This window comes from Saccostrea cucullata, unplaced genomic scaffold, assembly GCF_032062105.1.
Source record: "Saccostrea cucullata isolate Sc308-1 unplaced genomic scaffold, CSIRO_AGI_Scuc_v1 ctg1276, whole genome shotgun sequence".
Taxonomy (NCBI): domain Eukaryota; kingdom Metazoa; phylum Mollusca; class Bivalvia; order Ostreida; family Ostreidae; genus Saccostrea; species Saccostrea cuccullata.
Window position 1 is genome coordinate 95780 of NW_026927281.1, and position 27322 is coordinate 123101.

Here is a 27322-nt window from a genome sequence, read left to right on the forward strand (position 1 = left end):
AAAATTAATTCCAATTACTTCTAGATGGCAGATTCTATTTCTGTGACGGAAAAGAAATAAAAAGGAAATGGTTTTGTAGCACGACAGCCAAAGAAAATGTCCATTCATCTAAAAATTAATTGAAAAGGAACAATTTTCGAAATGGCATTACTTAAAATGCAGTATACTGTTTGCTCTTTTTCTCTCAAAGTTCTTTTAACAATATTTTTTAGTGACAACACTTGACATTTTATGTACATTTGATGCTTTATAGATCTATACTTTGGGTTTATTAATTTGTTTTGAGCTTTTGATCGAGAGATATTCAGTTCGAATTTCGTTTCCGGTTCCGCGTCACACCTAAGAATTGAGGAGTGACTGCTTCTTCGCCAAGAAGTAAACGCCACGAATCCATTGAACAAGACCTTAAAATTTGAAGTCACGGCAAGCATTGGCACGATTAAAACTCAAGGAATGGACGAGAGGGGAGAATTTAAATCTTAATTTAAGGCCTTCTATCGGTATACATGCATGCACTGTATATGGTGAGGTTTAATAAACAACAAATAATCAATCTAGTCGTGGGTCATATTGTTCGTTTTAAAGTAACAGTTTTGACCATCTCTGAAAAAATCTTGACATTTGTATTATAGTTCTAGTTATTACGTTTGAATCATGATACTAGCAAATATCTATAGTACCGTATATATGTTGATTGATTGATTGTTCACGTCCCATTCGAATTTTTTCATTCATATAAAGACATCACCATATGCTGCTGAAGGGCTTCGAATTTAGGCCTTTATTCAGCACTCAGAATCATAGAGTCGTGGGTTTTTTATCGTGTCGTCACAGGACCACCGTTTTTAAGGTCTAATTCGAAGAACCCGCAGCTTTCACTGCAAAGTTTCAAGCGCTTGGCAAAGGAACGGGTGTTTTCTATTTTTTATCGACTTGAAGGACAAGCGGCCGAGGTTCGAACCCACACTCTACATGATCTCCTCGGGTGACTCGTACCTCGCACACTGACCTCCGACACTCGGAGTTCCTCGGGTGGCTCGTACCTCGCACAAAGACTGGTGTTTGAATGGAGAGTAGCGGAGTCAGACGAGGATTTCCGATTGTCGAACCCACGACCTTCAAATTCCGGTGCTTACATGTTAAAAACACAACACAACACGCCTCTAAATGGCTATTGTTGGTTTGCTTGTTTGAGGATCCTATACTGATATATGTTTACCGTAACGTAGATGTGATCCACTCGAAACATATGTTATCAGTAGTGTATATAATGTCTACTACAAATCAACCTTTAAAAATTCATCATCTAGCTTTCTTATGACACATCTGCAATATCACTGTACACTTCGTTTATCCTGCTATAAGTGTGAGGTAAACATTACGCTAGTAAAATAGTTTTTTTACTGATGGACAACATCCACGAATTTCGTTTCCAATAGTTTTTCATTACCCTCGCAGGTTATAAATGCATCTTTGAGATACAGCATGAGCCTATTTGCTCTTAAGCAGGTAGTAAAACGACACTCGGGATGTTTTCTTATACCGTTCATCAAGAAGTGGTATTTGTAGTATCTATTTGGTTAATTAGTTTGACCCGGTTGGTATTTCTGTTTACCAGTAACTTTATCGATATTGGCACCGTGTGTTAATGCAGATATACTTATGTCGTAACAAGGACCCCCTTAATACCAACTGTTAGAGTAATAAAATGTTATTACTGTAACTTATTCGGATACTTCAAGTGTTTACAGTAGGGATTCACGGTTTGTAAAAATCCTCGCTGTCTTTTACGGTCATGTGACAGTTATGTCAACAAATCTGATTGGAGAACAAGCACTCGGGGCTACTTTCCATTATAAAGCCGTATTTACGAATAATCATACCTGATTGTGAATAAAATGACAAACAGGAGTGAAAATGTTTGTGACAAATATTTCGACCCGGTTAGAATCTAATGAATTCTCTTGACGGGCGAATGACTTTATAAATATTATTCAAAACTCTGGATGAGAGACCTCGTCTCCCCTACTGTTAATATGTAGATCTATACGCTCAGCAAATTTTCACCTTACTTTTTTTGCAATTTAAAAATTATTAAATTCGTTTAATGCTTCTTTAAAAGCAGAGAGAATTAGAAATTTGATGAAAAATGAAAGGAAACGGTTGATTAGCATTAACCTCCGGTCATACACAATGGTGACCGTGGGCACCGTCCGTGGCTTAGTGACATGTTTAATGACACACGTATTTAATTAACAATTTTCAATAGGACTGTATGGGGAATAGATATATCGTAATCCGCTAACAGGTTAACACAAATAAATCAATCATTTTACCCTTCTGGTAATAAGACCACGCGTTGTCTATGATAGGAAACTTGTAATAGTAACACGTTAGAGCCTCATAAGCTATTCAATGTCAGAAGGAAACATATACTGAGTATACATGTACGTAAAACCTACACTGTCTTGTAGGTAATCTAACTTCTTTTTCATATCGCACATAAATCAAATGATTAAAAAATCAGTTATTCAATGACGATTTTTTCTTTGAATTTAGATTTTATGGCAAGGTCCGTACGTGATATATAATTAGCTAGAGAAATGTGCTCTTTTTTCTGAAGCAGTGATCATTATAAGGGGGTTTTGTTTTCCTCCTATACCGCGTTACACTGTTCGGCTATCAATAAGAATGAATTCTCAGTTTCAGCCAATTTACTCACTACTTCACTGACTTAGGTGAAACTAGTGACAAAACATAAGATACACATGTATCATTAAACGTGTTTTCTTTGATCAAGAAGTATTTTGAGGATTTTTTTTTAAGTTATGAGATGTTCATATTTGACAAGCAAATTCAGTACTTGTAGATCTTTGGACTTTGAACCAACTCTACTGTGTGTTAGTCGGATTGTTTCCCGCGAAAGGAAATATGCGGCAGTTTTTCTTTCTTTCCTTTTTCTTTTTGTTGCATTTGCAACCTTTAATGTTTGATTTTTATTCACCTGCACATTCAATTTGCAAATCAAGACGAAATATTAAATATAAAAAGGGACAAAAAATCAATAACAATAAAAATTTGAAGATTTTTTATTCGGTTGAGAAGATACTGGTCGATCAATGACAACTTGTTGAAATGAATCTGCGCTTCATTTGGATCAATATTGCTTAGGGTTGAATGTTACAGAGTTTGTTAATACATCTGAATATTCAGTTGAAAGAAAAAAAACTGCTCAGGGACGGACGACGCTTCATCTGGAGACATCTGTCGCACATAAAAAGAAGGGTTCGGGTTCTTCATCCGCGAAACAAAAAAGCCACCGATTATTCTTTTCTCCATTATATACACCTGTTTAGGTTAGAGGGAATCGTTACATCATAGCTTTGAATTATCAGGCATACCTCACTGCCTTTCTACAGAGATAATACCTCTCGTACAAAGTAGATTTATACTATCACTAAATAGTGCGACAAATAAAAGGGGACCGACTATTATTTTGGACCGAGGACTCTTTAAATTGGTTCCCAGTGCACAGTTGGACATCTGGCCTTTGGTGATCTAATTAGTACGAATAACGAGTTTAGGGGGCGTGGTTCCTGTACTGAAAAGGTGCTGAGGCAATAATTACTTATTGTTGCAGGGGACATATTGTTGTTACTCTTTATCGGTGACAGAATCCAGTGTGGATAATAGATGCACATTACGTCGAGCTTACATTCAGGCGATTTTTTTACACGTAGTTTGTGACAAGTCGCTGTGTGCTCATTTCCACTGCAAGTGTATATCTGCATACACGTGTCTGACTATTGTGTGTGGGTACACGACGATTCAGTGAAACTAACGAACAACCAGAGCGCAGCAGAGGAGGGTTGGCGCGTTACTGTTGTCTTCGGATTTTCGCTGGGACAGCACGCTATCACGGGAAGACAGCAGACGACTTCTAACTTTCAGAGATATCTGTGTTTTTTCCTAATTTTATAAAATTAATTAATTCCACGTGTCAACATGGCTGGAATATACGGATATATATTTTGTATACTGTGTATATTGGATTTTATTTATTTATCTGACGCTGTGTGTAATTACGTGAAACGAGATGTTGCATATAAAGTGGTAAAATCAGATGTTGTTTTAACTGGCAAAGTTATCAAAATTATGGAAGGAGACAGTAAACATTTTCCCGGAATTCAGGGAGCACAAACGCTTGAGTTTGAAGCCGAGTGCATCTACAAGGGTGGTGACATGAATAAAGATGTGACAGTTTATGGATTTGGTAAGTTGTCTACATTAAAACATGGGTAAATGAGGGGTTTAATAACACCTTTAAAAATTAAAAAAACGTTAAAATGGTTATTTTTGTTCTTGCAAGATTTTTAAGAACAGGACAGCACAGTGATCAATTTGATGTAGCAGCACACCTTCTCCACCATGTCAGACCTAAACTGTATTATTGTGGATATACATATTTTGTTTTTGAACTTTATGCTTCGATGGGTCTGCCGCTACCGTTTATTAAAATACTTAGTAATAATTATAAAGCTTTTGACAAGACAGTTTAGTAGCCTGCTTAATCAGGCAGATAAGATTTGTGATTAAGCTTTATCCGAGTCTTGTCAATAGAAGATAACGAACTCTACGTTTTAACCATTGTTTAGTTTTATCCTATACCATACCTGTCACATTTTCTAGGAGTTCATTCATAAATGACCTGTTTCGTCCCGTCAACGGTTTGTAGTAATTTACGAGGCATGTCATGCGTAAATATGCATGGAATTTAATTTTTGGGGTCTTCACAGGAGCTGAGATTTTTCTTAGTTTTTGGTGTGTATCTTTATTTTCCGTGTGTCGTATCTGAAATCGAGCAATGATAGACGGATGTAAATCAATCGTAAACTTTACAGATTTGGTGACAAGTTACAATACACCCCTTGGGATTCGGGTAATAAATTATATAGCTGGTTTTAGTTCATGTGCTCAGTGACACGCTTCTCTGGGCCTCTCTATGCCCCGTGGTTAGAGAGCGAACATAATGACCACTAGAAAATTGTTAATTTATAGGTGTCACCTGAAGAAATAAAATCACCAATAACAGGGGCTCATAATTAATTATAAAAGAACTCCTTGGAGGTTTTATTGGGAAGATCCTTTAACACAAATAAATTACAAGTGTATGACAAGAAATTAAAGTTAAGGAATTAAAGCAGGTTATAGAAAGGCATCAACATGATCAAAAAAAAGGGGGGGGGGGCTTTTTAAGCCGCAAGAAATTGTGTATAATCTTTTTGCAATTTATTATACAATTAATTTTATCAGAACAAATCAAATTGTTCCAGTGATCAAGATAATAGTTAAGTTTGTTCTTAGACAACTAAAAGAGGTCTGGGAGATAGAAAAATATTAGCTCCCTTGTCAATGCTGGACCTTGGTCGCTCCCATTTGATCTCGCTGTCGTTTTTGGCGGTGTGTCTTTTGATGAGCTCACTCCCTATAGAATCACCGTGATGCCACCTGTAACGCAGCAGCAATTTATAACATTTTTCTTCTGATGCGACCCAGCATTAACTCTTCAGGGGCTAATTTGTTTGAAACATTGAACTGTTGATAGTGTTTGATATATGTCTAGCGATATAGTTCCTAAAGAGACGAGTTAAAAAGAAGAGAAATTGGCGCTGTTTGCAAACATCGAAACAGAAGGTGCGCTTTGTAATGACTTTTGACCTAGATTCTTGGCATAGTTGAGAAAGGGGAGGACTTCAGTTTAAAACTGGCTCTACCCAAGCCCTCTGTTATTTTCCTGTAATAATCTACCGCGGAAACTCAATTAAATTGAAAATTTACACGCTCTGACAATTCGACACTCAGTAGTAAATAGATGCGTGACATTTGACAATACTGAATTCAAAATGGGATATCATTTCTCTGACCTAATTTGTGGACTAAATGGAGTCTAGTGTTGTGTATTATCTACATTGTTCATTGTTGGGAGTAAATTTCATAGGTTTATTGTAGCATGAACACATAGATATACGGCAGTATTTTGTTACCATGACAATTTAGAATACTGTTGGTATTTTAGTTATATGTTCGGCAATGCTAAGCTTACGCCCAGCATAAAGTCTGATAACATCTCGGAATTTTTAAAATAAATCTATCATAAATTCTTTATTATTGTGGGAATATGTTACTCACTTCTTTAAAAAAAAAGGGGTGAAAACACGAGATACCCCTCCCCCCTCCCTCTCTCTCTCGTACAAGCAGGAAGATGTAACACAGGGAAAATTACAAATGTAGGCAGTTTTTGTGTTATTTTCGGCAGAAGTAGAATGAGTGTCTCTGTCAGATGATGGAATATCATCACTGATAAGACCTAATAAATGCATTAACAATGTAAAACTGCACGACAATCCTAGACAGCTATTAAAGTCATTTATTTCCGCGTCTGAATTCGGTAACAAGCTGTGTAAAACAACATAAACCATACCGACAATGTAACTTCGCATATGGATACTGCGTGCCGTGTACATCCCTTGATTAACGCATTTTTTTTTTACTGAAATGGATTAAAATTATCATTTCGCCCTTCCCGATTATACAGAAAAGGAAATTGCCAGAGGATTCAGAAAAGATCAAAGCTCCTTCTTTCCAAATTTCGCGCGAATTATTGCGTTTTGTTAGGTCACGTGTTAGCGCTTGGAAGAACGGACCCTCTTGGAACATGTCACCAGGAAGTCATCATTTAATTAAAAATCATACCCAGTACCCAATCAACTAGAGTACATCAATGAATAAAGCTAAAATAGCGAAAAATTGTTTCTTTGAACCGAGTTTTCTAATCGATATTTGACGATATTGATCGTATATGAATCATCTGCGAAGTCAGGTGAAATAAGTGTTTGTGAATTAGACAAAACAATTAATCAGGCTTGGATACATTGTTTAATATGCAGAAATATCATCGTCACCTGCTTAAATGATTAGTGAACAATAGCAGTGAATGACTGTCGATCTAAGTCAGATAGCCTCACAGGCCCTAGGGGCATTTTGTCAATTAACTTTTGACGATTGTATTTTATCATGGCGTTTACGCGGTGAACTGTTGGCGTTATGTTGGAACATGCTATTCACTTTTTCTTCAGTCATTTTCTGTATGACAGATGTACAATGCTTATCGTTCGGACGAACGGGTAAATCGGGGTTCATCTCAATACTTTTTCATTAGCAGTGTCGCTCGCCAAAGATAATCGGTCATTTCTTGGTTCAAAGTCAATTTTCCAGGGTGTGTGCATCATTCATCGATTCTTTCATCTGTTTGTCATCTAAATCATTGTCTGTAGCTGCACCTGAAGCCAATAAATGCACTGCTTTACGTGTTTCTCGACCATCCCTTGTCATCTTTCCACGAGAAGGAAGAAATGTGTTTCTCTAGAAACATAATATATCGACACATCCTCTTTGCTTTAGAACCTCTGCAGACAGCACGCCTCGTGGAACTTGGAACTCTTTTTACCGAATTCTACCAAAGGCCAAGGACACAAGAACTCAATACATCATCTAACACCCATAAACCTCATTAACTAATTAACAAATTGCGGCGTCATGTATTACAAATAACAGATGGTATACTCTCTACATTACTGTTGAGCTTTTTATCTTCAATTGTAGAGTAGTGGGATTAGGAGTAAAATATGTAATTCGATGGAGTTAAAAATATTCATAGGCAGAATAAAACAAACCTCGTGAATTATTCATAAGTTATTTGCCATAACCCAATTTTCCTCATTGCAATGCAATCGTTTGCTGTCGTTAGATAGACTTTTAAAATATGTTTAATATTCATGTGAAAAACAAATAGTGTACTCACTGCATCATTTAAAAAAGTATCAATTTTAAAACCTTGTTTTAAATAACATTCCAGTCTGCCAGGTGTCACGCGCTTAAAATATAATTTCACAATGAAAACGCATAATTCTGCAAATGACGCATTACAATACGAGTGAACGCGTGTTGCATTCATTAGGAATGGAGTAAATTTGTCTCTGCGGCTTTGTCCTCAAATGATCAAATGTATTGGACATATTTTGATGTAATAATTATAATAGATTCTCCCCATGTAATTCTGTAAATGACGAAAGTTATGCATTTATATATAAGTCTACCCCGCAGTACTATAAATCGTTCGCTGGGGAGTGCTGGTGATTTTGAAGAGAGACGAACAATTTGCATTCAAATTTTCTTTGCATGTTTTCTCATGGTCTTGTTAACCAAGCCATGAAAGTGTCAAGCACTTATCGATGTCGGATACCCTGCATCAAACGAACCTCACAGAATTATCAAAGATTCATCTGAGAGAATAAAAATACTTCTTCTAAACCATAAAAATTGGACAGAAGGCGGAGATGAAAAACACGCCTACATAAAAAATGATAAACTTCATAGTATGTAAGAAATTTCACTGATTCACCAACTTAATGAAAAACATACACAACAATCCGTAGAATAACAGCTTATTAGCGCATAAAGAATGTGTTTTATTTACTTTTTGTTTCCAATATTGTAACCGACCTTACGCTCACATTGTATTAAATTATCTATAATGAACGCTTGTTTCCCGCTAAACGGTTCCTATATTTATTTTGTGTAAATAATAGGCTTTCATTTCATCCAGCATCGCATAGGATTGTCTATTATTCATGATTTTTTTCTTCACCTTTTAGATCCTACCTTTGTGCCCCCTGCCCATTTCACACTATTTAATGAACACCCCATCACACAAGCCATTATTTTGAAAACTATAAATCAATGAAAAAGTGATTTTGTTTTAGTTTGTGGAAAAATTACACCTTTCGGTGTAGCATACAAGAACGCCTGGGACTGTCTTAATTTAATTTTTTAGCGATTAAGTTTCCCCCATTTGACACTGATGTCGAGCCCTTATAAATAAGAATTTATGTTAATTATACACATTTTTCAAACTTTTCATCTGTTTTCACAATGTATCACTTGTATATTGCGGATCCTTACGGGGCCACCCCTTGCGTTTGTATCTATTTTCAGACCTTTGGAATATAATAAACCGTTTTATAGGTCACGGGGATGGGTCATTACCTCCTCAGCTGAGTTCATCTTACCGATCATTTCTCAAAAAATGCACTTTGCCGACCCCCAAAAAACTTCTTAATAGCACGTTTTGCGGTCATTTGCTTTTGAGATGTACAAACAGTAAAAAACAACAACAAAAACCAGATGTTTTCACAAAATTTTAATTAAAATGTTATATGTCAAATACTCTATGCGTGCTTGTTTTGTCATAAAATTTACAGCAAAGTTATTTCATACATGATGTGATGGCGCGAGATATACTTAAAATGTACTCTGAAACTGGAATAAACACATACTTAAGGAGACCAATATTTGTAAAACATGATTGGATGGTTATAAAACGAACAGCTGGGATAAGACTGATAACATACAGATGATAACGTCGTCTTCATCGCCTTCGATGAGAGGTCTCCACTGATAATACAAATTGTCTTGTGTTTGTTTAAGATAAGATTAAATGTTTCTAAAATCTCCAGTCACAGTATATTGCTTATGGACACTACGACCAATATATCACGTTCTGTATAAAATCTGCACAATTATATTTTCATTTTTATTGCATGTTTGCAGTGAATGTATCTACACGCATGGAGTTTGATTATTGGTGTTTTTGGTGATGGGATACGGGTTTGTTTTTATGGCTCAACAGAGACCTTTGGGCCACCAATGAAGAACCATCATTTAGCATTAGTCTTACCGATATCTTGTTAATCAAATTAAGAGAAATTTAGAATTTTGCGCAACCACAGACACGAGGTCTATACGTGTAAACTAAGAATAAATAAAGGCCCAGTGTTTTGAAAGTCGATAAAATCGCCTCCTTTTCAATCAAGTTTGAAATGTTTTCATTTCTTTTGAAAAGGTGAAATAAAGTCAAAGATGTAGTGTGTCGTCTGCTTGTCAAGTCTGATGTACTTAAATTCCGGACTGATCATGGTATCAAGATTATTAACAACTTCTTGAAACTAAATTCATTTAAACGGTAGAAGTTTTAATTCGGTCTTTCTTAAACTCTTTTTCCCCGTTTGACATTTAAAGAGGGGAAAGATATTTCTTGACATTATAACGAAATATTAGGAAAATGTTCTCGAACCTATCTAATACATCACGAAAAAAATATCCACTAAATAGTGCTACCAGCATCAGCAATACTTTCTCCATGCCACTAGGAAAATAACCAATACATAATCTAATTACATCGGTAAATACTCTGCAAAATTGGATGAGAAAGAATTGTTCTTCGAACACAGCTCTCCTGCGACTCTGTAAAACTGCCCCATTCTGTTTTAGATTTGCATATGCAATGTGCATCCGCGATCTTCGATGAAAATGTCATTCAGAGAATCTTTATTGGCGAGATGAGTTTCAGGAACCTAGCAGGAGCATGGAAAAGCAATAGAGAGCCATGCTTGTTGATTTTTGCATGTCTACAAATGAGCGCGCATTGTTCTGGTGTTACTCAGGGCGCTACTTGTAGATGTCAGTGTTGCGCTCAGTAATTGCTTGCATACATGCAGAAATAATGATTATAGCCTCTCGTCCCTGTCAGACAAACATAGAGATATAGCTGCTCACCCATGTTCAAATAATAGTGCACATCTTTTGAGGGAAAAAACAATCGTATTGAAAGGAAGTTTCATATGCCGCAGTGACTCTGTACCGTAAATTATCTAATTTTTGTCGACCAAGAAAGTCATTGCCATGTGTGCATGTAGAAAAAAATTATGTAATGATGTAAAAATTAAGCTAGCTGAAAGTTATTTCTTCATAATTTTTTTTTGTAATCCTTAATGAGTAAAGTTTTCTACTACATGTACATTGAACCAAAATAATGTGTCCAAATAATGCAGCAAGGATTAATTATAACGCCCTTAGTAAATCTATCCCGAAACACATAAATGATTCAAGACCTAGTATGTTTTGTTTTTGCCACTTGCAAAAATGTAATGTAATTCAATTTGAATTTACATACTCTTTGACGGAGGAATGAAAAGAGGCTCTTTTGCAAAGTTCCCTATAAGTCTTGTACGAATGATTTCATGGGGAGGAGTTTTGAATTAACAAGTATACATCAGATTGAGTGACCCTTAAAAGTGCAATTGTCCTCCGGAAATGTCCGGAAGGCCTTATTTAGGAAAACCAATCTGGTCTCAACTGTTCCCTGATTTACGATAATGGATTCCAATAACTCAGAGGATAGATGGTTTCTCTCCTGATAACAATTTTCCGGAGAGTAATAAAGCCTTTCATTTTCCCTTCCCCGTCATCACCGTTACAATCTGTCCTGTTTGGACAAAATTGGACTGAATCCCCGAAATCACCGAGGGGTCCGTCTGATATTTACATGTCCATGCTTAGGAGACAGAAAATTATCCATTTTAAAATGGCAAGGAACATTTTTTATGCGTTTTTGTTAGAGAATCAGCACTAAGGAACATGAAATAAAAAACAATTAAATGTATATGTTATAAAATAAAGATTTCTTTGCTGATGACTCATTGGGCCGACCAGCAAGATGAAAAAATGTATACCAAGGCAAGAATTAATTATATAATACACATCCTCCACTGCTTAATAGTTAAATTCATTCTCTTCAAAGACAAACAGATTCACACCCAATTTGTTATTTAACCCTAGAGATAACATGGGATACACTGGAAGAAGACTAAATACTCATTACATGATTTGTGCCCATCCTGTTGGCAGTTCAATTGGCGAGAATTTCATTGAATCCCGCTGTTTTCAAATATCTTAGCATCTGGGTTCGACAGATTCACGTTCTCATTAAGTGTATCAAATCAAACTTGTAGATTTCTTGTAGATTGTATAAGTCATCAACAATCGTAATATTAAGTTGGATTTAATGGGCTCAGAAGTAGTTATTAAAGTGTGGGAGAGCCAATCGACCCAAGGACGAATTCAGGATTCACTTTAATTTACAAGTTTCAGTGTCTCATGAACGCGTTTTATAGAACTTAAATGGGTTACAAAATAAAAAAAGAGAATGAATGCATCTTTCATGATTGTAAAAATAGATCAATCGTTTGACACTATAGGAGATTTGTGTAAATAATCACATTCTATTTCACATTCGTGTGAAATGCATTCAAATTTACACATTTCCCCCTTTTATCTTCGTTAGGGACATCACGCAAGTTTCTGACCGATCAATGCGCTCAACGTTTGTACCAAGTACTGGGTCTTTATTCATCCCGTCATATTCGTTATGATCGAGTGTCAGTATTGTATGGTAAATCTTACCATGTTGTTAAGCACAAAATACTAGTATTAAATAATTTTCTGTGTCGACTTAACCGTCGAACGGTCGAAAAGACAAAACCGAACATTACTCACCCATTTGCTGTCATTTCACCGCATTGATTAATTTGGAAGTACACCGTCATATTGAAATATCCTTTCTATTAATTTGACAATTCTTTATAATCAAATACAAAACTTTTGAATTTACCTTTGTACTTTAAGAGTATTTTACGTTTTGCAGCTAAGTGTAAAATAAAACCATTATATATTCAATACATCAATTTTTAAACCGTGTGATTTCAGTGTCTATATCATGTATATAAAACTTATTCTATTATGCGTTAAAAACATAAACTACATTTGACTTCCAAGCATCTCAACAAAGAAAATGGAAGATCTTTTATGAAAATAAGCTTACATCCATGTTGTTTCTTGTTTCATGAAAACGGAACAATTTTCTCCACAATTAGGTTCTATTTAATAGGATACATTGCTTCTACAATATCCGCTGGATCAGACGGAAATTTTCTATTACGCATATTACACATGGGGACGATTCAGAAATACTTTGGCTGCAATAACGCTGAAATGACAGACTAATTTAGTAAATTAACTACTCCATTCTCGATATTCTCGACCGCTCCCGTGGGAATGCAGGGCAGGATTAGTTACACACGTGAATCCCTGGAAGTCCTGATACAGTGCGCTTCGTTTGCCAAATGACGATGATGATTTTAGACATTTTCGATTGTCCAAAGTGTAAGCGAAATTTGCAGGTCCGTGCAAAATGTTGAGATATAAACACTTTCCTTGCATACACATGTATACATTTACATTTCTCTGCATTGACGTATATATTTCCAATACCATGAATATATTTCGTCCAAACTAAATATTAAAGCGATACGATTAAACCTTTTCATGACATATTTTCATGAAATACCCGTTTCATGCAAGCTTCAAGACGATGCCACTAATAAGGATTTAACTTCTTTTCTTTCATCATCGGTTATCAAGTGCTTTCTGTGTAAACCATTTGATGTAGTATTCCATTATGCATATGTCTCTTTTTTTCTACCTTAGGCCTAGGAAATAATTAAAAATATGTATCATTAAACATTTATTTTACATCAAAGTGAATAATTCAGGATGTCTAAAGGCACTCTCCGCACGCCATTCTGTTAGAAAATGTCGGCATGTCGCTTCTCTAGACTACTTATTGCATACATACATGTAATATGCAAGATTCCATGATATATCTAAAACCCAAGAAAGCATTTTCAGAAACCTTCCAGACATTCCTGCTCAGCCCCCTATGTTCTTCAAAGAGAGAGAGGCTTATAACAAGAGAGAATTTTCATTGGTTTTAGCCGTGTGTGTAATTTTTAGAAGATTATCGCAAAGGTCCCTGTCTCTACCTTTTGATATTTCATTCCAAATGAAGAACCCATTCAGCGTCGTTTTATTAGAAAATGGAAAGAGAATGGGTGAACAAACCACTGATCCCTCTGGTTCGACTAATATGAAGCGAAAAATCGAATTCCCTGTATTACTTATTGTTCTTCTACATGTAAATGAACACATAAGTATACTTTTTTTCACTGTCAGAGGAACTATTCGGAATGTGAAAGATTTTGATTTGTAAAAAAAAAAAAAAAAATGCTTATCTAGGTGAATTTAAGACAGGATCATTCACATGACCATTTTTCAAAAATTCATCTTTTGACAATCATCAAATGTATAAAAAAAATTCTCAACACAAATGTGTAATAAATATAATTAATTGTGTGTTAATGTCTTTTTTTTTATTTCCGAAAATGTCGGATTAACTCAGTGCTCCTTAAATTCGTGAAATATGCTGTTTATTTGAACCCAAGAACAGTGATAATTTACTAGTTCTTCAGCTGGAATTTGCTCTGCGCCATTTCATCCAGATCTTTTTTATCAATTAGAGATTTCTCCATTGATTTATTGGGAAATATGTCCCACGACCTTTAATGCAAGATAAAATAATTTACACATCTGTCTTCCGTATGAAATTCTTTTTCGGTTGTAGGTTACATATGTCATTGCCATTAGTTATGTTCGAATAGTCTTCATATCAGTGTAGTTTGAAGCCTTTGTATTTGTATGAGAAGAGACGGAGTACATATATGTCGCCTTGAATATTTCCGGATTCGTTACGAATGTTTCAGCAGTACTGAACATGTGCTGTTAATAAATGTGCTCGATGCGATGCATGCTTCTTCAGCTACAAGCGCAATTTATTATATAGCGAATTTTGTATATTCAGGAAGTCTTGATGTGAACCTCTACTTTCAGTTGTACAAGTTCAATGTATATGTTGAGTCCCGTTTTGACTCTTTTTCTTTCTCGGGCTGGGTGGTACGAAGCCGATTTGAAAAGATGAAACATAGACAATACACATTCCCCAATTAACATTACTTCTCGCGGACAATGAGCTGATCCAGGGTTGATGTATAACAGAAGTTCCGAATTATCTCTGATGACAATAAGCAAGTCAAAACAAAGGCTGTATCGGAGATAATGAAAACCAACATCTCAGGTTTACATTGGGTGGGGTGCATGTATGAAATTCTGATATATAGACGAAAAGATCAGTTATCTGGGCTGATATTGCTTCCTAGGTCATCCTACACAACTGGGTACAAGAGTAACAAGTTTAGCTTTTAAAAAAAGCTTAGAGAGTCAGCCAGTGGATTTTTCTTCTCTGCGATAATGTTTTGAAGAATACATGTACTACGGTACTGAAAAAAATGCATTATACCGGTATTGCATGTTTTGTCTCTTAATCAAAAGACAGATATAATGTAATAAAAATTTAAGTTCAATTTCACAAAACATGATTCCATGAAATTATAAACAAATCTCATCAGATCTAAATGAGTTTAATTCATGGGGAAGGGGGGCATGGCAGTTTTAACAATCCCGCGGCCACCAAACGGAACCTCATAAGCTTCACTATCACCCTGTTAGAGTTAGTCATGTTGGAGGTTGAATCACTCAGTGCTACTGTGTTTAGACAACAAAGATACCCTTGCCCCTGCGATAAAGTAACAGCCATACTGGACCCTTATTTGAGAATATCAATAAAAGACCACTTATAAGTACATGTAACCAGTCTAGTCGAACCCTCAAACGGGGGTAAACGGATGTTGGAAATCCGTACCCTCAAACGGGGGTAAGGCGCATGCGCAGACACTCAAAAAGTGCCGTTTTCACGGAAAAACGTGTGGTCCACAAAATATGCTCGTGCAAAGTGATGGATTATTTCGTAGCTCTGTATGTACTCAAATTTGATAGATTAAAGATGTTTAAAGAGATTGTATTGCGAAAAAGTATACTATGTTTATTGTAAAAATCGAGACTTTTTCTCTCCCAAAGTTAGCGTATTCTGTGTCTTGACATCCGTGTTTGATACATCTAGATTTTTTATGCATAATTTAATAAAACGGATGAATAAACAAACAATGTTTTGTTTAAAGTTAAACTACATATAATTCCGTTCCCCGGTATTACAAATTTTGTGTAATGAACACGTTATTTATTATTTTTCGACACTTTCTTCAGTGCCCGTCCGAATTTCCTCTGTCATGTAAACAAACTTTTGTGTTTCAGAAATGAGGTAAATAAAAACGAAAATTAATTTATTATTTTTTTAAAATTGAAAACAAAGGTGTAGACAATTCATTTTTGTATGTTTATGATTTAAAAAAAAAAATCTTTTTCAAGTAAGAAGAGTTATCGTTCTTCTGCTTTCGTGCGTTGCATTTAGGGAAGCAAAACCCTCGTTTGAGGGTATACCCCCGTTTGAGGGTTCGACTACACTGAACCAGTACATACATTTTCTAGTACATTTAGATTAGAAAAATTTCATTCAAACAGGTAACATGTAAGCTTTTTTTAGCCTAATCTTTGCATAATTTAAGACATAGGTATTTTTTATTTACTATATAAGTTTGTTAACTATCCTACTTTAATTTGACCTAGCTAGCTGAATTTAAACTTGAAAATTCAAAAAAGAAGAATTGGAACAAAATAAACAACACAATGACTGGGGCCAAAATAAAAAATACCTTTGTTTCCCCTAACGCGACCGACCCAATTAAATCGCACCGACTGAAAAGATTTTTTAAATAAGATGATTCAATAATTTTTTTTATTGTTAACCAAGTTTTATAAAATACAATTTCATCAAAATCAGTTTTTATCAGAAAGGCCGACATTGTTCTACTGTGATTTTCAAGCATTTGTTGGAAACAAAATGACGTCCAGATGTAAATACAGGGCATTAGATCTTCATGAAACAATGGCGAGTCTCAATCTCATGCTAATAGCAGGAATTGGAATTCTTTCCTCTTGAAACAATTTGGTAAATTAAACAAATTACCATGACTAATTAAGAGTGTTTCGGAGGTGTCTTGGCGTCTCCATGTGAGTGAATAAATTTTCAAAAGGGACGTTTAACAACAAACCTGTCTTTGAATATAAGGTAAGTAATACATGGTCAGGCCCGCCTCATGAGTAGATGAGGGGCACATTAGTAAACACATCATTCAATTTCACTGCATTTTATTTGATTTGAGTTTTGATCTAATAACCAATTCATCTATGTTCCTATGTTTACTATATGCCATTATGGAGCCATAGGAGTTGTTGTAAATATGTCTGCATATTAATCCTGATTAATATAATTCGGATGTTCTTTCTTTACGTTTCTTCGTGCCTTTATCTAGTGGTTAAACTTCGTGATTATGACATTGTATTTAGCACTTTTATCATTTGAAGATTCGTTTTGGTTCAATTAAATATTGTTAACATACTCTTTCCAAATAGTTTTGAAATCATGATTCAGCTTCCTGAGACGTTCAGTGTATTTTTCTTTAATTAGGCCCTTGAAGATTGGTTGTTGCTTTGCTTTTAATCCCTTCAAGATTTGTTTGGATGACATTTCCCATTGCTCCAAATTAAGACGTACTTTTTTAGCCATTAAGCAGTTGGGGATCCTTTTTTGAGCCAGCATCTTCTGCGACACTGGACATAAGTTTTATGGTCCCCTTTGAAGGACCGTTTCCAACGTTACTCATTGGGATTTGAACCTGCGATTTAAAATTAGCCACTAATTTCTTAACTCCAAAGCAAATTGCTTCAGAACCACTTCAAATCTCATGACCCTCAAAAAAGTACATTGATCGTCTATAAGCTCTGAAGGCTGATGGAAGGTTTGAAAAAATATACTCGTATGTCTAGTCTTTACGTATTTGAGAATCTTGTCTATTTTATTCAATTTATATAAATGTTATGGCGTGAGATATTTTACAATTTAACTAAACAATAGTTGAGAATTAATCATGAATTTTGTTTTTTAACGGCATATGTACGATAGCATTTTGTTAACAAATCGCTTTCTTTTGTACTTGTCTTACTTATTAAGGTAATTTTCAATTAAATTTTAGAATGTATTTTCAAAGCTGCTGTCAGAAAATAAAATTGCTTACCTACCTTCCGACCCAACTTGAGAATTTAGGGTCGGGTTAGGGGAAACAAAGATATTTTTATTCCCGGCCTGGTAAACATATTCATTTATCAAACCTCTATAACGTAAGAAAATTATAAATCCCTAAATCTGATTGCCACAACATATTTAATGGTCTCATTCACTAAATAAGCTAATTCAGAGAATCTGCGTCTCCCACTTAGGAAAAGCATGCGCAGGTCTAAAACAACAAAAAAAAGGGGGGGGCGTCACAGGGCCATATGGTGGATCGAGCTATGGTATAAAATTTGATTGTAAAACGTAAAAATGTTTCTTTTGATGTTGACTGGAAATGAAAAATTTACACACAATCACCCACAGGTGTGAATTTATTACCTTGACCTTTGAACGTCAAAATAAAGCTATCTTCCTTTCAGCATAGGTTGTTGTGGTATAAAATTTCATTTCAAAAGCTTATCGAGATATTGCACGGACACAAAGGTGTTCAAACAGACACAAGTTTGATTTCATTACCTTGACAATTGACATTTTTACCTCAAATCAAGAGGGGTTTTCCATAGTGAGTTGTGTAAAATTTCAATACAAAAGCTCAAGGGCTTCTCGAATTATTTCACGGAATTAAAAGTGTTACAGACAGAACTACAGACAGGGGCACGAAAGGACAGGCAGACAGAAATAAAATAATATCCTCCACTTCCAGCGGGGGACATTACAAACGAGCAAGCTCAGCCAGTTGTGTCTCTTCTCGAAGTATCCGTTGTATGCTTTAACAAGTCAGTTCGCTAAATTGCATCGGGATCGAAATGATGTAATGAAAACGAAAGTAAAACGAATAAAAACTGAATAACTTCAAAATCTCTATTAAACCAATGTTTATGTCGTAGATTTTAAATACATAAATAAAAAACCTTCAACATACTTCACAAAAGACCTCCAATTAACGCGTCAAACACTGTGCGATATGAATTCATACAACTGTATGCTTAACATGCGTAGAACACATTACACGATCAGATGCGAACCAGTTTAATTACTGCGAACCAGGTTTTAAAAACTGTTTGAAACTGTGAAGTAGGATTGTAAAGAGCCTCTAGAAATAAATATGCATCAATGACTTTCTTATATAAGTTGAATTTAACTTTACAACTTACCGTGGTGTTAAATAGGGATTTCTTTGTTAATCTATACTGATTTTACTGAAATGAAATTAGCTAGAGTGATTTGCTGCAGAACTACCTCCCAGAATTCCAAAACACGCAAGCGCATTTGAAGTTCTTCGTATCATAACTAGTCAGCCCGCGGGCTGACTAATAAGTGCATAAATTCATATTTAAAAAATTAAACATTTTGTTAGTTTTTTTTTCAAAATATAATTTCAAGACACGTATTTTAAAGTCATTGCACTGTACTGAATCAAAGCATGTAATCTGACTTCCTCCCGAAAAGAAATTGTGTATACTTTTACATTTGTGGCCCAATTTCAAGAAGAGTTGGAACTCATATATCTGTAGCTAAGAAACATAAGAGTTTGTTGGTTAGTATGAAATTCGACAAACGGTGTTGCCATGGTAACTAGTTAGAGGAATTACGTTGACATTCTTTCAAAATTTGTCCTCTACATTTTCAGAAACACCTGATACACATGTAGATTACATATAGATACACAATCTCATCGGTTTTTCTTTTTAGGTCACCTGAGTAACTCAGGTGACCTATTGCTATCCGTTTTCGTCCGTCGTCGTGTGTCGTGTGTCGTGCGTCGTGCCCCCCTGGGGCCTGGGGGGTGGGCCAAAAACCACTTAAATTATTGCAATCTTTAAAAATCTTCTTCTTTACTCCTGGACATCAAGCAGGCAAACTGTTGTTATGAATGTAATGAGCATTGAGTCCTCTACTTAAATTGTGAAATTCATGGCCCAGGGTCAGGGGTTCTAGTGCTAGGGCGGGGCTATATAGATTATATAGTGAAAATGCATGATTTCTTTGAAAATCTTCTTCTCTGCTCCTAGGTATTAAATAAACTAACCAAGCACATAGTTATGATGAGCAAGAGTGCCTCTTCCATAATTGTGAATTTTGTGACCCCAGGGTCAGGGGTTCTGGTGTTAGGGCGGGGCTCTATTGGGTATATAGTGAAAATGCATAAATTCTTTGAAAATCTTCTTCTCTACTTCTGGGTATTAAATAAACTAACTAAGCACATAGTTATGATGAGCAAGAGTGCCTATTTCAAAATTGTGAATTTTATGACCCCAGGGTCAGGGGTTCTGGTGTTAGGGCGGGGCTCTATTGGTTATATAGTGAAAGTGCATTTATTCTTTGAAAATCTTCTTCTCTACTTCTGGGTATTAAATAAACTAACTAAGTACTTAGTTATGATGAGCAAGAGTGCCTCTTCCAAAATTTTGAATTTTGTGGCCCCAGGGTCAGGGGTTCTGGTGTTAGGGTGGGGCCCTATTGATTATATAGTGAAAATGCATTTATTCTTTGGAAATCTTCTTCTCTGCTCCTGGGTATTAAATAAACTAACCAAGCACATAGTTATGATGAGCAAGAGTGCCTCTTTCAAAATTGTGAATTTTGTGACCCCAGGGTCAGGGGTTTTGGTGTTAGGGCGGGGCTCTATTGATCATATAGTGAAAATGCATAAATTCTTTGAAAGTCTTCTTCTCTGCTTCTGGGTATTAAATAAACTATGTAATTAAATAGTTATGTTGATCAAGAGTGCCTTTTTCAAAATTGTGAATTTTATGACCCCAGAGTCAGGGGTTCTGGTGTTAGGGCGGGGCTCTATTGGTTATATAGTGAAAATGCATTTATTCTTTGAAATTCTTTCCTTTGCTCCTGTGTTTATGCCTATGATCCAAATATATATATATTCATGATGAAGAAAGGTGCACCAAGCAAAATGGTTATTTTTTATGCCCCCGCCCCTTCCCTGGGTCGGGGTGAAGGGGGGGGGTACAAAGTCTGAAAATAAAGTAATGCTTTGAAATTTGCTCTTTGGTGTTAATCAACCATTTTATGATAAAATTTGCAAAATTTTGAAATATGTGGCCCCGGGATCAGTGGTTCCTTTGGGATGAGGTGTACAACTGGTTATAAAGTGGAAGTGCATTTTCTCTTAATGTTACTCTGATCTACCTCTGGGTATTAAGTAAATAGAGTTAGCATGCTAAGTCTAAATTATTATAAGCAATGGTACCTCTTTCAAAATTGTGAATTGCGAATTCCATGGCCTCTGGTTTATAACATGAACCAAATTTAATTGTTTGAAAGTTGTTGCACAATACTCAGGTGACCTATAAGGCCCGTGGGCCTCTTGTTTTTTTTTTTTTGTCGTAATCATGGTAATGGTTATTTGGTTACTAAAAATAAACGTCCCATTTCTTTCAAAAACACAACTCTTCTTTCAGTTTTATAATTAATGTTAATAATGTTAATACATGTACATTTAATAAGAATTTCACTAATCTTTAATTTTTTGACTTTTTAGGTACATTTGAGGACTCTTCAGGGATGTGTCACAACACGAGCTCTATCCGGGCAGTGGATGGCGAAACTATTCTATATTTAGAGAAAAAACAAAATGGCGACCTCGTAAATATGTATATGAATGATCCCATCTCTTATTTGGACGAACTTACTGTCTGTGGAGAGGAGAGTCCAAGGCTAGCAGAAGGTGATTGTACAATTTTGTTTGTAATTTGAGATCATACTACGAGAGCCATGTCTGATTTGTGTAAAAATATCAACATGACTATAATAAATAATATTTTCAGATGCTTTTCCAACTAATATATCAGGGTGTGTCTGTATGATTATATTCTGTTTTACAACTTCCTATGTAAATTGAAAAACAAAAGAAAACAACAATCCTTGCGCATTAGTAATTGACATTTACTGTATTTTTTTGTTTTAACACGTTTAGGTTTTCAATGTATAATTTAGCGATATTGAACATTTGAATCATTTAAACTAGTTAAATATGTATGTCTGGATAACGATGAAAGTGAAATTATCCATATTCACAAATCTTCCAACATTCAACAAACTGGTCATTTTGCAAGAGTTATCTGCCTTTTATGAAAAGAAGAAATTATTTTTGTCTTTGAAATTATACCCCTTACCTAATAATGTAGGGGGTAGGCCCTATATTTTTTTCTTAAAAGAAAAATATTACAGTACTCAGGTTAGCTCGGACTTTCAGAAAGGATGGCATTCTCGGCGCAACGTAATGGCGAATACTAGTAGATTCTCACTGGTTAAGAAATTAATAATATCAGGAACTTTAAATTGTTGTTGACAACGATGAGACGACTTATGCCCCACCTCTGTACCGTGAGAGACATTTTAATTGGCTATTTACTACACCAGTTGACATTCGGCCGAATTTCTATCCTATGTATATTTCAACAGTGAAGCAAAGCTCAAAGCTATGTAAATTTCAGAAGCTAATTACCGATAGGTAACATCGAGAATGCCACTCCTTACTGAAAGTCCAAACTAAACTGGAAATGGTCCTAAATAACGTCAGGTGCCTGTGCTCTGCTCATAGACTTCAATGTAAAATTGAAGGTGCAATGGATTGAACAATGATAAAAATTCCTTGTAGATTCCTTTGGTAGAAAATTTTTATTTAATATCGCCTTTAAACGGCACCATTATTGAAAATATTGCAGCATCATTAATTCATTTATTTGGGTACAAACTATGGTCATTTTACCTCTTGAATACCCCACTCCCATGATTCTATTTTTACTTCTGTATCTGTATTGTTACATCACAGTAATCCCGTTGGGCTTTGATGTGACAGATAGAGGGCGCTTTAGTCGCGAAGATGTTCTATCGCCGACTTAAAGCTTTCTAGCTTTGGGGCGCGGACCGCTTTCTCTTCCAGGTGGTTCCAGTCTACAGCTGTGCGTACAAAGAGTGAATTCTTCAGTTGGTCTGTCTTTGTATCAAGTATCTCAACTGCACGGCTGTTATTCCTGATCCTATTACTTATAATATTCGTCGCTTGATAGTCCTCGTACACTTTCGGTCTGATGTTTCTTTTCGGTTTTTGGAATTTTATATATTGGTCTGATTTAATAGCTGGTATCTGCCCCTCAACCACTTTGTAAAAAAAGATTAGACGTTGTTGTTGGCGTCTGGTTTGTAATAAGGGAAGGTCAAGATCTTTAAGCATCTTTGTCATTGTACCCTCTTCCCTTGATTTATAGTCTTTGGTTATGAATCTTGCGCCTCTTCTTTGGATGGATTCTAATTTTGTTGATTCTTGTTTGGTGTATGGATCCCAGATGACAGCTCCATACTCCATTATGGATCTTACTAGTACTATATATGCAATCTTTCTACATTCCCTTGGACAGTGTTGTAAGTTCCTTCCTAGGAAGCCTAGGGTGGAGTTGGCTTTATTTGAGATGTTGTTTATATGTTCTTTCCATTTCAGGTCTTCTTGTATTTGTAGTCCTAAGTAGGGATTTGATGCCACTTGTTCTAAGGTGTGGTTCTCAAGGGTGTATTGGCTGTTTATTTTTCTACGTATGCTTAGTATATAGCATTTTTTTGCGTTAAATCTCATACCCCAGTCAGATGCCCACTGTTCCAGTTTTTGGAGGTCCTTTTGTAGTAGGTTTTGATCTTTGGGTGATTTAATTTCCCTGTACAAAAGGCAGTCGTCTGCAAAAAGCCTAACAGAAGATTTTACTGCGTCAGGGAGATCATTTATATGGCAGAGAAAAAGTATGGGTCCAAGTACTGTTCCCTGTGGTACCCCGGATTCCACGCTAGTGTCGTCTGAGTATTCCCCATCTAACTGGACTCTCATTGTCCTTTTTGTTAGGAAGTTTGTTAACCAGTCATGGATTTCTCCTCTTATCCCGTATTGATTGAGTTTGTGTAGGAGTCTATCATGGGGAACAGTGTCGAATGCTTTCGAGAAATCCAGGATTGCTACGTCTACTTGGTGACCCTTGTCGTAGGATAGTAACATGTCGTGTATGGTTATAGCGAGTTGGGTTTCGCAGGAATATCCGGACCTGAAGCCGTGGTTCAAGGATGTTAATATTTTGTTGCATTCCAAATGTTTCATCATTTGTCGACATATGATATGCTCTAGTAGCTTGCAGGGTACTGATGTTAAGGAGACTGGTCTGTAGTTTTCAGCTGCGTGTCTATCCCCTTTTTTGAAGATACACGATATGTTTGCGCTGAGCCAGTCTTTTGGTAAATCCCCTGTATCTAGTGATTTTTGGTATATAATCGACAATAATGGTGCTATTTGGTCTGCACATTGTTTCAGGACTCTGTTTGGGATGTTATCGGGTACTTCCCCAAATGATTCATTTAATTCTCTTCTACCCGTGCGTACTAAGGTTGATATCTACTTCTCATAAGTCATTCATTATCCATTTGTTCGAATTTATTTTTTCAGGTCAACCAGTGCCGGATTTTTTTGACGAAGTTTGTCCTTTTTACGAAGATGAATGCATCCGGTATATCGAGCCTGTAACAAAAGTCACAGAGGCCCCTACCACGCCGAGTCCGGAACCGGAAACTTCACCAGTAACACCCAAACCAACGACGGAGAAGGGAATCCTTTACTGTGAGTGGCCTAATGACACTATTTATACTTAATTAAAAATGTCAGATAAATCAACTGAAATTCATCGGGAGTTTGACAGTCTTATGTTAAAGAATGTTGTTCCATCATTAATTAATGGTAAAAAATATGTACATGTAGTCGATTCCATTTCAAAAAGTAATCAAGTACATGTAAATCAAGATTATCATTTGATAAACAGTTTTGATCATGATTTTTTTTTTTATAAATCTTCTTTCCTTTTTTCAGCTGTCAAGCCTCAGGTCAAAGATGGTGGAAACGGAGCCGGCAGACTAGCAAACTCCTTGACATCAATAGTAGCCTTATCAACCATTTTAGTGTCTCTGTTAGTTTGAATTTTGAGAATGTAGCGTTTATCAAATTTAATCATTTCAATCATGACACAATTCACCATGCTAGAGGAAAAGTTAGGAAAATTATAATGTATTTTACTCAGTTGTCAATGAGATCCAAGACTCCTAGCTGTCATTCCAAATTGTAACATCAAAGTACCATGTGCATGTGCTATAATGAGCAGGGCGATTGTGGCGCCTCTCAGCATATTAGCAGTTGAGCCTAATTAAAGCTCCGATTTTTCTATTGAACACGACTTCCATCAGAACTACCTCTACGTTTTGTTGTGCGATAGGTTTCTTGTTTAATAATGAAGTCTTCCCCGATGTGTAATTGAACTTCACATGGGCAATATATGGGCAACGGGAGGCAACTCTCATTGCAGTCAAACATTTTATAAAAATGAAGTTCGTCTGATTACGATTAAAACCCATTTTGATACACCACATTGGTACGTACTTAGTTCATATTACCTTAATACTGCACGAATGCACCAAAAAGTTACATAAAAACAATTTATTAAAAGAATTGCAATTAAAATTAATTTAAGAATAAATGCCATTTGGGCCCTATCTAAAGATATAAGATTATAAAAACAGTTTCTTTTCCCCCTCTTTATCTTGTATTTATATGGCAGCCTCTGTGTACACGTATAAACTGTTGTGTTTGGTAAGGTGTGCTTTTGTTATAAAGTGTTTTACAATTAATTTATATTTTAGCTTTTTAATCAACAAATTCTCGCCATTCCATTTCTCAAAGTACGGTGCTCGTATTTTGTAGATCTCTGGGAGTTTTTCTTCAGTAGCCCTATTCCCCTTCCATTTAAACAATTTAAGAATTGAGTTCAACTGCACATTCATCACATATCTGATCATATGTAATCATTCTTTACTCGAGTATAATCGAAACGTCTCGGGCTATTCAACAAGCGGGAAAACAGCCCCGAATGTTTTACGAAGGCATCTATGACAAAACCTTTTTCACAAACTGTAACTAAAATGTAGGACAGCCTCTCATCTGAAGAGTTAGTCTAGATCAATAAAACATCACTTAGAATATACCTCAGAGGGGACAATCAACTGTATTTATTGAAAAACTAAAAGAAAGAAATTCCATTTTTTATTAAATTTCAACATCCAGTGATTTTATTATATAAATTCGTAATCGCACAGGAAAGATATTTAATCATTTTATTAATACGATTTTGTGAGTCCTCCAAATATTTTCCCTTTGAATTGTGAACTACTGTCTGAAGCAACGAACATTTAACAAGTTTCTGCTTTGTAAAATTATATTAAGAGAACGTTGTAACCAAAGCCTAAATGAAAAGAAGTAGGGTGCGTGTCAGTCGAAGATTGCCGATTGAGACATTCTCGGTGTTTTTCTGAGCTTGTCGAAAAGTCTCGAGAAGATGAGATTAGACAAGTTTTTTTAGGGAGAGTTTGAGTTGTGTATGCTTAATCAAGCCCAAAGACATTACTCAAAAGGTCGGGTCTTTATGTTTCTTACAGAACAGATCATGTCCAAAATACTACAGCTAGTACAAATATGAATCTCTTATATTAGTAAAGCAATCTTTCGCCTTGGAATAAGAAATTGTTGGGATTTTTTCCAGAAATTATCTGCAAGGTAGTTAGAATGATTTGCATACATGCATTTATCTTGATTTATTTTCCATGTGTTCATTATAATGTAATCAAACTGAGCATCTTGTATGTTTTTTCTCTGGGTATGCAATGTGTATATTTTAAAATATTGGAGAGAGATTTTCTTCTTTTTTTTTGTTTTAAACCGTGTATTTTTTTCCGTTGAGATTCTGTTTAGACTTGTGTTTTTATGTATAGTTTGCTCAAATAATATAGCAGTCATAATCGTGGTTAATGAATAACTAAAGACAATTTTTTTGAGTTGGCTCGCGTAGCGAGCTACTCCCTGTCGACATAGCCGTTTCAGAGCTGTAAAATTTTTCACGCATTCATTAATCCATACTCCAAATATAATAGTTCTAGCAAAAAATGCTTTGGTTTGAGTGATTGTATAAACTTAAGAGGTAAAAACTGTATAAAATTTCATACTGTCACATTATTTATGCCTTCATGCTTTTAAAGACATTTTTTATTAAATACCTGTGCAATGTACAATTACTGCGTATGAATATATGTTCAAGCATGTTAGGCGGATCTAATCTTCCCATCTGAAGTTTATTTATAATTGACCTAGAATACTCTCTAACACAAACACCTGCTGCTCTCATTAGCTGCGGCCAGTTGTTGTTGAAAATCTATTTTTAGAATCCAGATTTGCTGTGGGAATCTTTAACCTAATTATTCCATAACACTGACCACTTCAGCTAATGTGCTGAAATTCATTATAGAATCCAGTCAAAATAATACGGAAGCCTATTAGTGCCAACCTGTATATATAAAGGAAAAGCAATATACACTTTATTTATGAACCTGACTTGGATCAGACATATAATATTC

The 27322-nt window shown here is 35.6% G+C and overlaps 1 protein-coding gene across 1 annotated transcript; it reads left to right on the forward strand.

Moving 5' to 3' along the window:
- The first annotated feature begins 3269 nt into the window (after positions 1 to 3269).
- LOC134273950 (uncharacterized) lies at positions 3270 to 26738 on the forward strand. The gene is made up of 4 exons (XM_062756180.1): positions 3270 to 4273; positions 21375 to 21560; positions 24318 to 24488; positions 24735 to 26738. Exons 1-4 carry the CDS (start codon positions 4006 to 4008, stop codon positions 24839 to 24841), a joined length of 732 nt encoding a protein of 243 aa, XP_062612164.1. The 5' UTR covers positions 3270 to 4005; the 3' UTR covers positions 24842 to 26738.
- Positions 26739 to 27322: the final 584 nt, after the last annotated feature.

Excerpts from the sequence above, each read along its gene's own strand:
- LOC134273950 (XM_062756180.1), top strand. The coding sequence starts at position 4,006 with ATGGCTGGAATATACGGATATATATTTTGTATACTGTGTATATTGGAT. Across the intron at positions 4,274-21,374 it reads TGTGACAGTTTATGGATTTG|GTACATTTGAGGACTCTTCA; the intron begins GTAAGTTGTCTA and ends TTGACTTTTTAG. Across the intron at positions 21,561-24,317 it reads GAGTCCAAGGCTAGCAGAAG|GTCAACCAGTGCCGGATTTT; the intron begins GTGATTGTACAA and ends TTATTTTTTCAG.